General features: G+C 42.2%; 1 protein-coding gene across 8 annotated transcripts in view; it reads left to right on the top strand.

Moving 5' to 3' along the window:
• Positions 1 to 12,419, top strand: part of SHANK2 (SH3 and multiple ankyrin repeat domains 2) — a 250,193-nt gene that overhangs the window by 59,544 nt on the left and 178,230 nt on the right. For 5 of the 8 annotated variants that reach the window (XM_077179594.1, XM_077179592.1, XM_077179591.1 and 2 more), the window contains one exon: positions 10,098 to 10,407. In XM_077179594.1, coding sequence (XP_077035709.1) covers positions 10,098 to 10,407 — 310 coding nt within the window. Of the gene's footprint in view, positions 1 to 6,429; positions 6,746 to 10,097; positions 10,408 to 12,419 lie in introns of those variants that run through there. The other 3 variants (XM_077179599.1, XM_077179598.1, XM_077179596.1) reach the window with 1 other exon arrangement.

The raw sequence follows: 12,419 nt of genomic DNA, 5'->3' as shown, positions 1-12,419 counted from the left end.
ATGTAACTTTGCCATGATGTGGTATCTTCTAGAAATTCTCTCTCTGCTGGCCTGCTCTTATATGCCATTTATTTCCTGATGGATCTGGGTGGCAGGAAGATTGTCCTTAGGGAATTGGTGAGGGAAGCAGTGAAAGGCAGCTGTAGTAATGAGAAGAAGGGGAAATGAGATTGAAAAATGGCAATGAAGCACACCAGGATTTAAGAGCTGGAGAAGAAGGAGGAGCTGGAACTAAAAGAAAATATTATGAGTTTCTTTCTTTGCTGTTTTCTTACCCTACCTGCCTTGGCACACTCACACTCATGCATGAACTTTAACATCTGACCAGTTATATATTTTGAAACTTCTACAAGAGTCCAGTCTTTTTTTTTCTTTTCCCCATTGAGAGCAATATACACTTTTCAGTTATGAAAATGGTGTTATTCTAAATAAAACTGACATGATCCACCAACACTTTTGGAAGCACAGATGCTTTGTCCCACTATTTACTAAAGAGGTTCACACTTAGATTAAAGCAGTGAAATCAAATCACTGAATAAAGCCTGGAACAACATAATGATTTAAGGAATTCATGCAGAGCTTCTGGTAGGAAGAAAGTTACACCAAGGCAAAATTAGATTGTTTTCTGTACAGCACCAGGACAAGGATGTGTGGTGCAACCCAATATTGGTGCAGATGATTTGCTGAGTATCTTGTATAGTTGCATTTGTCCTTGTTCTCCTCTGTGACCTTGGGCTGCAGCCACAAATTCAAATGCTGCACCTGAGGCCCATGAATTTAGGGGAAGAGTCTTTGTTACAGGAGCCACCAGCCATGAAACTCTCTCTGAATGACATGGCTTTGTTATTTTTTTCCCCAGCATAAACTACTTGGGTTGGGATATGCACAGCCCCCTGATGTTAAGTGATATTTTTTCCCAACTCAATGTATACATAACGCCAGGAATGAAATAATTTGTTGTGTACTTCAGTCCTTCTGAGTAATGCTGCATCGGGACAAGATTTCCCAGTGTGTTATTAGTGGGGAAAATTGCACCATCCTTTCACCAGCTTGTTTAGAGAGCAGAAGAATTTGTAGTGGGATATAATTATATTTGATTCCTATTTTCTCTCTTCTTGTTGGAAGTAAAAGAATGCAGCTTCAGGGGTCCACAATTGACTGCCTTCCGTTCAAGTTGATTGTCTGAGCTAAATGGATCCTTCTGTCCAAATACTCTGCAAGTTGTTCGTCTCCTGCTTCAAGGACACTTGTAAGGAGCTGGTTACTCAGAGTTTGCTGCTGTGTAAAGATGAACCACTCTGGAGGAGTTCTATTTGCTGATGAAAAACACACCTTGAAATAAGCCCAGTTCATATTTAAAGAAATCAATTGCGACAAGTAGTTTTGTGTTTTATTGACTGCAAATCACCTATTGCCTTTTTCTGAAAGAGTTCACAAAAACAATTTATTTTTTAAAAGATTCTATTTTTCCTTGTCTTCATGGCCAGCAGAGAAAACTCTTTGTTATCAGGGTGCACAAATATTTATAGTAGTTATTTGTATTATTCAGCGTAAGAGTGGATGTTACTGTCAACCCAAACAGGAATCATAGAAATGAGGGGCTGTGAGTGCTCTGCGAGTATAAAACCTTGAGAAAGCCTCATCAGAGCTGGTCTTCCCATCCCAGGGAGAATGTTCTCCAGAACTACAGAAAATACCAGGCTTTATTTGGATAAGTTTCTTCTTTTATAGCAATATACCTGTTAGAACGAAAGCCAGCCAGCCATATTTTATTCAGATTGGCTGCTTGCTTCCACATTGCTGATAGATTTCAATCATGTTTTTAAATTCCCCTTCAGCTATCAGAGCTTTCTGTCACTGCTTTTGCTTTTCTCTCTCTCTTCAAGCTGCTACTTGCAAGACTTTTCCCTCGTTATTGGCCATTGTTTCCTCCCTGATTCCAGCCTTTCCCAGAGAATTGGAGGGTTTCATTTCCCCACCTTTTAACCTTCTGTTGTTCACTTCTCTCTGCACCCCTGACCCAGATTCCTCACACAAAGCCATCTCTCATCCTTGGGGACAGAAGTTTTATCTCAATTCTCAGGTAAATTCTGATCTATGTATCTGTATTGCTGCAGGCAGAGCTTCAGATATTTGCAAGTATTGCCACATTGAGCCTGGTAATTTTTCTTTTTGAATCTTATTCAAACTCTTCTGGATCATAATTTCTCCACTTAGTACCTTTCAACCTCTCAGAGAGATGTCAGACATTTGCTCTGACATGTAGCAAGTTTTGAAGCAATACTTAGCAATTTTTGAATGTAATCTAACCAGAAGATCCTCTGTGTCTCCTTGATATGTGAGCAAGTAAAGCCCTGAGGTGAACTGGTCTCCCTTCTCAGCACATGCAGCTCTTTGAGTGCTTTCCTTGCATTGCTGCTGTAATCTTAGTGAGGGCTAATTTATAATCATGTGAATATGGCAAAAAGAAAAAAAGGATTGATTTTCACTTCCTGTGATTTTAATGTAATTTATGTGTGGCAACTGTGGATTCATCAACTTTTAAATTAATTTGGGATGTGCCGTCAAACACATACGCTTCCTTTGCTTTGTTATTAAAATGACTAAAGCGTTTTCTGCAGAATTCTGTGGCCAGATCTCTCCACCATGCGAGAAATTGCCTCTTATTAAACCATCCAAAGAGCTGTGCCTGAGCCCAGAGCCTTTCCAAGTCCTTGTTGTTGGTTTTCCAGGAAGTTCTGGGCAGGTTCTGGGTTCCTTGGCCCTTGTCACAGCGAGCACAGCCTGGAACGGCGGTGCCGGGTGACGGAAGGGGTGTCTGGCACATGGCTGTGCAACTCCCACTGCTATTTTTTGCTTTTTTTCTAATTGATAACTCCTGCCATCTGTTCCTGAGCCATCCCTCTGCTGTCCTTTCCTACTCACAGTCTCCTGCCCCTGTTCCACCCCTGAGCTCAGGCTGAGTGCCCCAAGGCTACTGCCAAGAGCTGGTTGATACCAGGGATAGCTGGGTGCTAAGATGCTGCTGACAGAGATGTAACAGCAGGTCGGCCCAGGCTGGGCTCTCCCAGCAGCATTTCAGTGGGCTCAGATGCTTCTCTCTCTGTGCTGCTTTAACTGCAGCTCCCTGAGCAAACTCCACAGCTTTTTTTTATTCAGAAAAATAAAAAGAAGCCCTAACCCTTCGCTTTATAAAATCGGTTCAGTTGTTGCTCTGAGGTGGAGTCCTTCTGAATCTGTCACCCCTGCCTGGGTTCATGACCACCTTGTGGCTTTCTGAAATAAGTCAGTCATCTAGAAGCGCTGTAGCAGCCTAGGTTGGGTGTTTTTTTTTTTTTCTCCCAAGAGCCTTTATGTTCTTTGCAGTCTATATTTGAATCTCTCTTTTCTTGTCTAACTCTCCATTTGGTGGCTTAGCATACGGGAAGCCTGTTTTATGGTGCAGAGAAATGCATTTCTATATGCTAAGGACTGAATTTTTAACAAGAACCTATATGTATGTACCAGCTAGAGGGATTTTTCTGATAGGAGCTCCAAAATAGACAAAATCAGGAAAGAATAAATCATGGCAATCATAGCTGTGCCTGACCATTATCTAAGAAGCCTTGGACCCTCAAGGTGTGTTGGAGAGATGATTAAATAAGACATTGGGCATCTAAGTACCTAAAAATAGATCCTCAAGAGTGTGTAAGGCACTGATTTTTCATAGATTTCTAAAGGGGGTTATGGATTTAAACACCCATAAAAACTGGTGTTAGAAATGCACAAGAAAGGTTCATCAAAATTAACCTGAGAACCCATGTTTAGTTTTGGTTTAAGTGGCTTTTTTCTCTCAGAAACGTCCCCATGCAGAGCTCCCACACATTTTTCTGAGCACCTACCAAAGGAGCAGGGAAATGAGGGTTTACCTCACTTCTATTTGGAAGGTTCCTCATGATTTTTAGATTAAGGATGCTAATGGCTTGTGGGTTATATTATGCTTGGGTATAGGCACAGTCAAATTATTAAGTTTTTGTCCTGAGGTGATAATACCGAGGCTACCGTTGTGAGGCAGAAAAGTCTTTCAGGAAGGAGTGGAAGCTGCTGGAATATTTTCTTTTTTAATTTGCCAGCACCGCAGAATTTGGGACTTCTGTTAAAATAACAAATTCTAATAAGCTATTAGTGAAAATGAGAGAAGCTCAAAAACTGCAGCTGCAAGTGTTCACTGACTTCCTTGATTGTCACATTTTCCCATTGTACAATAGTAGTTATTGCAGGAGGCTCTGCCATGTAGGAAGAAATTACATTTCCCACGTTGGGGGAAAGACAGACAGTTAAATGGAATAAAATGATCACTCATCAGGTGATCTCTCTCTGATGGTGTAGGTCTGAAAGAGTTCCCACCATTTCCAGAAAACTTAATAAATTCAAGTGACTTTCATATTTTGGATGTTTTTATAACACTGATTAGAAACCTCCAGATGATGAAATGTTACAGCTCTGGTGAGAATCTAATAAAAATCCCCCCTGGGATTGATTTTGATTGACTACAGTTGCCTGTCTGTTTTTATTTTACTGTATATGAACAGACAGGAATGAGCAGGATTGAGTTAACCCTTCCCTGGCCTAATTCCTGTCCTTGGGGGCCTGGGCTGTCACTGCTTTCCACCACTGACACCCAGAGAAAGGAAAAGCAGTTTAAGGGTTCCATTAACACTCCTAGTTCCTTTGTGTTTTGCAGCTCCAAATATAATCAGAGGATTGGATGAAGATATTAGAAAATGGAACCCAGTCAGGGTTATAATTCAAATTAGTGGCACAGCCCTGGTGGAGCAGTTCTTGTTCTGGAAATTATATTGATTCTTCTGTGGAGCTAATTAATGCACATATTTATAAGTTAATGAATTAAAGTTCAAAGTTATTCTTTAGGAAGCCTTGCATATATTAGAAGTCATGAAGAAGGTTTTTTTCCTGTCAAATAAAGATGTTTAATCCTGCACAGGTGCTGTGTCCATTTCCTCTGGTAAGAGTCCCACCTGCTAAGGATAGTTGCTTTCAAAAATAAAATGAACCAAATGTAAAATTATATTAGGGAAATATTCTTCTCTTTGTAAATTAAACACTGTGATGTTAAATTAGGTTTAAACTGTTCAATTTATTTATGCTTACTAATTCTTTTCATTTCTATGTTAGCTGTGAGATCACTATGCACACAGATATTAAATCCATTTAGGTAATTTATTTTCTATCTTTCTTGAAGCAGTTTTCTCAGTAAGAAACCCCTTGATTTTCCAAATAGATGCATTAGTGATCAGTGAAGAAGCCTGAAATTGAATAAATATTTATTACCTGTTATATAGTTTATATTACTAGAAGACAATTTTTTAATGTAGGTTGCTCTTTTTTATTAGACCATGAATTTCCTATCCTTTGGAATCTTTGCATCATAGATTTAAGTAGATCTGCTTAAAATTTTTGTGATTTTTAGCACCTCCCCCTCCTTCCTATATGGCTGTTTCAGTTATCTGCTCTTCCTCTGGAAGCATGTTTGCACTGCCAAGCATAGTTATCCCTGGGTTTCTTTTTCATTCAGAATTAGGATTTTCCAAACTTCTCTGGTTATATCTTGTATTTCCTGGCATCTGCACCGAAGTTACCAAATAAGCTTTCTCATTTTTTTTTTTTTTTTGGTATTCTTACTCTGTCCAAAAAGAAATTCTCTTTTATTCCAGCGCGATGGAAGGGGAGGGGAGAATAATTGTGCTTGTATCATCCCCTCTGTTTCAAACTGGAAAATACAGGAATATAGGTGAGAGATTCTGTGTAGTGGCAGGTCTGGCTCCATGCTTAACGTGGTCATTGTGTGAAGCTTGGGGCGATTGGTGCTTCTCCTCAGACTGGTCCTTTGGAAGAAATAAATAAATAATTAGGGGAAAGGGAATAAATAACAAAAAGTGAAGAGCAGAAGGGGAAATCGATGGGGAAAAAGAAATAGTGAAAAGGAAACAGATAGGGAAAAGGAAATAAATAGCAAAAAGTGAGTAAACAGCAACAAGCACATAAATAGCAACAAGCGAATAAACAGTGGGATGCTCTGAGCACCGAGAGGCAGCTGTGCAAGTTGAGAGCGAAAGGCAGGTTCCCGGCAGCTCCCAGCCCCGGCCGGGCTTTCCCGTGCCCGGCCCCAGCTGCTCCAGCCCCTCTCCCGGCTGGAGCGGGGAATGTGCGGCCGCCGGGGCCCCGCAGCTCCCGGTCCCAGGCGCTCCCGCAGCCGGCGGGCTGGGGCTGGGGAGCGGGAGCAGCGTCTGCTCTGCGGGGCTGTGGCGGCGGCAGGTTCACATGACTAATGCGAGCTGCGAGAGATAGCAGGAGCGCTTTTTTTTTTTTTTTTCCTTCTTCCCTTTTTTTTTTTTTTTTTTTTTTTGAGCAGCTCCAGTCTGTGCACAGTTGGCTCCCAGCTGACAGACAGAATGTGGGGTGGGCTTTGTCACCAGAACGCTGGGTACTGCATGCCCAGCTATGCTCGCAATTCCACAGTGCCCAGAAACCTGCTGCTTATGTCAGGGTGCAGCCAGCCTGAACACATAGAAATTGGGTAGCTTGATTGTTGGTGGCTTTTTTTTTTTTTAATATTATTATTTTTTATTTTTTTAAATCTTTTTTTGCCTCTTTCTTGCCTGCAAAGGTTATATAATGAGGGGATTGCTGCTAAAGTAAAAAGGGAAAATGAAGTCTTTGTTAAATGCCTTCACAAAGAAAGAAGGTAAGCGATGAAAGCAGAACACTTTGATGTTTCAGACTGGTGTTTTCTTGTGTACATTTAATATGATGAGCTTAGTGACTCTATAATTAATCAATTCCTGCGATGTCTTTTTCAGAATTATTTGATGTTAGACAGTCCGTTTAGGCAAGTGGTTATTAAAGCTGGATGTTACTTTATTCCTTTTAGGATTTTCTCTGAAGAATCAAGTAGTTATAAAAATGTTTTTGCTCCCTAAGAAATGCATTTGGAGACATGGAAGGATTTTCCTAGGTGAATTTTGTCAGTGAATGGTGCTGAATTGCACCTTCAGATGTATGAAGTGCCAGGAATAGAATTCAGAGAGCTGGAGGAAGGATTATGTGGTACTTTCAAGTATGCTTTTAGGGATGATAAATTTAAACTTTTGGGGCATGGAATTGGTTCAGGCATTTTCATGTCATTTTATATTAAGTGTTTTTCCCAAACAAGTTTTGCCACAGTTATTCTTGCAGTTCTGAAACGTGGTGAAATAATAGGGGAAAGCAGAGTCCAACAGGGACTAAAGCATGGACATTTGCATTTAATCATTTTTTGTTGTAGTTCTGTTTTTTAATTGTGAAAATAATATAAATAATGCTGATAAGAAGCAGCTAAAAAAATACCCACCCACTTACAGTTTGCAGATTGCTGGGGAAAAGAAACAGTTGGGTGGAATATTAATCACTTCAGGCACAGAAATGCTTATTTTTAACTCTTTCTATAAAAGATTTGTGTTAGACACACATCAATTGGTGTAATTAGTTGTCCCCTTCCCTGTTTATTTCCTGTAGTAAAGGCTAATTTTGCTCATAGTTCTCTCCTCAAGAATAGAACATTAATAGCAAAACAAAAGCTAAACTCTTAAATGGGCTTGTAAAATGCTCCTGAGGTGTGTAAGGGAAGGAGATTTCCTTTCCTCTGGTGCCTGGAGGGTGGTTTCTCCAGTCTGTCAGTACAGATGTGCCCTGCAGCTCTGTGTCCGTGCTGTCACCGTGCCCTGGCACCCTGTCCTTGTCCTCCCTCCCCCTGCCACCAGCAGGGACTCCACCAGCCTCTCCAGAGTCCCAGAAAACATCCCCAAAACACTGGCAGGATTTTGTTTTCTCAGCCTGTGGCGGGAAGGGCTGGGCAGGCTGCTTTCAGCTTAATGAGAAATTGAAACCTAAAGGTCAGACCCAATTTTTACTCAATCCGAGGCAAACTTTGGTGACCTGGGGGAACAGCATTGGAGCTTTTGGTAGCAAACCTGAGTGTGCCAAACATCCCCTGTACTCAGTTTTTGTGTTTTCCCCTTGACTGAATTCTGCTTTGTTGTACCTGGGAAAGATCTCCACCTTCAATGCAGTGCTTTCTGGAGTTGTATTCCAAATGTCAAAAGTAAAGGAATGTAGAAATGTTGCATCTCTGCCCCACACATCGACCTAGGGGTCTGTATGTGCCAGTTTTGGAGATAAATGCTGTGAGTTTGCTGTAAGTTAGCACTAACTGGGTCTTTCACTGTGACACCTGAAGCACCAAGGTGCTCTCATGACACCCTCAGCTGCTTTGAAACCTTAAAGAAATATGGAATGGGAAAAAACTTGAAATGTCAGGAAAATTATCCAGAGTTTCTTCTAGTTTCTAGCATAAGCATTGGACTTGTGTGCTGTCTCCCATTTAAAGCTTTTAAAGGCTATTTCCCTTATTTCAAAGGAAGCATGGGAATAATTGAAGCCCTTTCTGTGCACGCCGTTCCCGTGTTTGATTGTTCAGATGTTGTTGAGTTGTTTACTACAGGAAGTTTCAGCTCACTGGAAATACAAAGGATGTTATTGTAAAATATTCAGAATTGTAATTGATAAACTGTAATCATAAATTGACTCTGGTGAAAATGATTCAAACCATTCTTTTAGTCGCAGTTCCATCTCTATTTTATGCTATAAATATGCTCTCAGTTTTGCACTGAAACCTTAAATTTTGCTTTGTTCTCTCAATTAAAGGCTCTATTTCAAGGCAGGACAGATTGATTCTTATCTATATTCATATTTATGTGAATTTATTTACTTGCACAGTATGACAGACATTCTTATTCTGGTTTTTTGTGTGGTTTTGAAGGGTATTGAATGAGTAGACATTTCTGGCTCTTTATAAATGGCACTTACTGGCACTTTAGACATGAAGGATGATATTTTGTGGGTCTTCTTTCCCAATTTACATATGATTTTTTTCTTTGAGAATTACAACAGCTCAGTGAAGCCCTCAGCAGCAGTGCCTGGATGCATTTTGTTAGTTATGCCACTGTGACTTTGTGGATGTAAATCTGTGCACTTTGGCTCAGGTCCTGTGACCCCCATGAGCTCCACCGAGAGAAATTAATGAGGGCAGTTGCAATAATGGGGATCAGGGCCAGCATGAGGTTTTGGGGTCAATTCCTTTAAGACAGGGCAGGAAATTCTATCCCATCTGCTGATAACTGGGTGCTTTTTTATGAGGGAATTTGCCTTCCAAGTTGCACTTGGGACAAACTGACCCACTGGAGTGGGAAAAGGAGATGTGGAAAATTGTGTGAACGCTCATGTGAACCAGCAGCACGCGTGGGGGGCTGGACCCTCTGCTCTGAGTGAGATTTGTGTCGCCCTGGCTTTGTTTTGTGTTGTGGCTCTTCCATTAAGGAGTTTCTTGGAGCTTTTGGATATCCTGGTGTTCCCCCTGGGATGTGGCATGTGACGGAGCCAGTGTATTACCCTGGGGTAATATGCTCTATATACCATAGTAATGGATGTGGTAGGGATGCCAGGATTAGAAAGAGGGGAATGCCTGGGGATTGCAGCAGTGTAATAGAGTTCTGCCAGGACAGCAAGCTGTGTCCTCAATTTTTAACCTGCAAGATGGGGATAAGGTGACTGTTCACAGATTTCAGGTTAGGCCTGAACTTGAACTTAGGTCTGGACCAGTTTGGGTACCAGGAATGCGGGATGGAAACCGCAAGTCCATGCAGCAGGAATTCTGTTCTGTGCCTTTCTGACTGAATATGACAACACAGCAGGAAAATGAACTTTCTGAGCCTCAAACTTGGCAATAATGAGGCGTTTCCCATTTCCTAGAGCACAGTTCAGAGTGCTCAGCAGGCTCAGGGCACTGGTGTTGCCTCACCGTGTATGCAAGCCAGCAAACAGGTTCATGTTGCTCTGTTGTTTTTGATTTAATGATGTTCTAAAGATAATTTGATCAGCTCTGCTGGAAAGGTGGAGTTTCTGTCTCTGCAGAAGAAACAATGCCATATGTTGCATGTGGTGGTAAACACACACGAATGTGAAATCATCTGAGATCACCCTCCATGTCTCTCTTTGCACAGTGCCCTTTAGGGAGGCTCCCACCTACTCCAACAGGAGGAGGAGGCCTCCCAGCACCTTGGCAGCCCCCCGGATCCTGCTGCGCTCCAACAGCGACAACAACCTGAACATCAACAACCTCCCCGAGTGGTCAGCCTCCTCCTCTGCCTCTTCACACCGCAGCCTTTCCCCTCACCTGCTCCAACAGATGCAGAATAATCCCAATGGAACTGTAAAAACTGTGGGGAGTTACACTCCGTCCTCCCGGAGCCGCTCGCCATCCCTCAACAGGCTGGGAGAGGATGCCAAGAGGCAGCAGCACAGGCACATCAGGTGAGCTTTGGCTGTTTCACGGCACGAGGTACCCTACAGGCACCATGCTGGCCTGCCACATTCCTTTATGTTATTTGCACTCTCCAGAATGTACAGTTATTCATGCTCAGCACAGTGGACCATGCCCAAGTGTAAATATTTTAATTGGAAGCCCCAAAGCCAGCCGTTTCCTCACAGAGCTCCAGCAGCCAGGCAGACTTTCAAGTTCAGCAGTGACTTAACACAGTTTGCACCTCCAGCTCAAGGTGCTGGCTCTGCACATCTTCCCAAAGTTGAAATAAGGATTGTATCTAACAGTGAAGCAAACTGTTTCTGGGATAACTGGTCCCTTCACAGAACTGTTGGTCATGCCTGGAACCTGTGTTGGAGCTGCTCATGGGTGATGGAGCAGAGGCTGTTTAGGTTCTCAGCACACACCAAAGAGTGAAATAGAGGGGGTAATGTGATCTAGCAGGCATTCAGGGCAAATATCCTGCAGCTCTGTCTGACTGGAGAGCAAATCCTGACTAATTAGAGTCATGTAGGTTTTGTAAGCCATGGAATAAAGCGGAGGGCTGGGGCTAAGTTTTGATCATTTATGGGGGCTACAGCTTTGAGAAGGCACTGCCCTGGACTCAGAAGCTCCTGTCAAATGGGAAAGAGATGGAGATGCACCAGGACAAGGAGTTGAAGTGCTACAAAAAGGCTGGGAGGCATCAGAGCTGAGCTCTGCTGGAGAGAACCAGAGCTCACACATTTTGGCCAAACACTCCTCAGTTGAAAATCTGGCTTTGTCTTCCCTGTTTCCTAATATATGTATATATAATATGTCTGCTGTTCAGAGCAGAAAAGGAACTGGGAATTGTCAAGAAATGCAGCTGTTGGTTTCTCTTTGCTGTTTGTAGGTGTAAGGGATGTTCAGTGGAGTTTTCAAGTCAGTAAAACAAAATGTTATGTAGCTGACACTGCCTCTGTTACCCTGCCTGTTCCTCTGCTCTCCCTGGCCAAACTGCCAGGCACTGTTTGTGATGGAAACAATACTGCTGGGCAGGGGGGATCTGGTGAATTGTGAGACAGAGTCGTCTGGCATGTAAGAAAGAGTGAAATTAAAGGGAAGGAAGGGAATGCAGATTCCATATGCCAGTGGTTTCATGCAGCAAGCAAGCTCATCTTGCTTTGTTGTGTGTTACAATAATGGCAAAATTTCATTTGGGTATAATTTGGGTGGCATGTCCTCACAGAGCCCAGTAACAGCTCAAGATCAGTCTGTAATGAGGCTTCAACTGGATGAGGAGTTGAAGTGAGGAGATTGTAAGGTTCTTTTCAGAGAATGAGTGTTCTTCTGTTCCTCTGGATTCTGCTGATGCCACGAGAGAGGGAGGTTCTACCTTAGAGTCAGTGATTATTTTAGCTGCATGGGATAAAAATGCATTTTCATCAATGTTCCTGGGATAACACACTTCAAATTCTAGAGGTATAAACAATCCTTTCAGCTTCAGCTGGGGGTAACAATTAGAAATATTTTTTTTTTATTAAGCAAACATTTACTTGCTTTGACTTTGTTCAACCACTTTCCTCTTCCCTTTCTGAAAAGTTGCTCAGGTGACAATGGGAACCAATGTAATGCCTGAGAGTTTGTGGATATAAAATTTTGGTCTTCCTCTTAGTGCATCAGCAGCACAGCTGCTGAAGCTGCTACCCAGCTCCCTCTGTGCCACCAAGACTTGTTTCAGAGAAGTCCAGAGTACATACAAGTACTGAGAAGAGAGCTGGAGGCTCTCTAAATTTAAAGACAACTAAATGGATTGATATATATAATTCTTCCTGCAAATAATGCCTTTTCTTGCCACAGGCCTATTTTGCAGTCAGGAATGGCACCTTATATGACACTTTCCTCACAGATTTTGTTTAACTGCATGACCACCTACTTACTGTTAGCTAAATGTGGGAACTGTTGCTGTCTCTGCTTATTATTTGCAAATAATAACAGTTACCACGAAGCTGTTGCTCCCCTGGGATGGAAAAGTCCTTTC

The sequence above is a fragment of the Agelaius phoeniceus genome, chromosome 6 (genome assembly GCF_051311805.1).
Source record: "Agelaius phoeniceus isolate bAgePho1 chromosome 6, bAgePho1.hap1, whole genome shotgun sequence".
Lineage (NCBI taxonomy): Eukaryota > Metazoa > Chordata > Aves > Passeriformes > Icteridae > Agelaius > Agelaius phoeniceus.
This window is presented reverse-complemented; position numbering and strand designations above follow the sequence as displayed.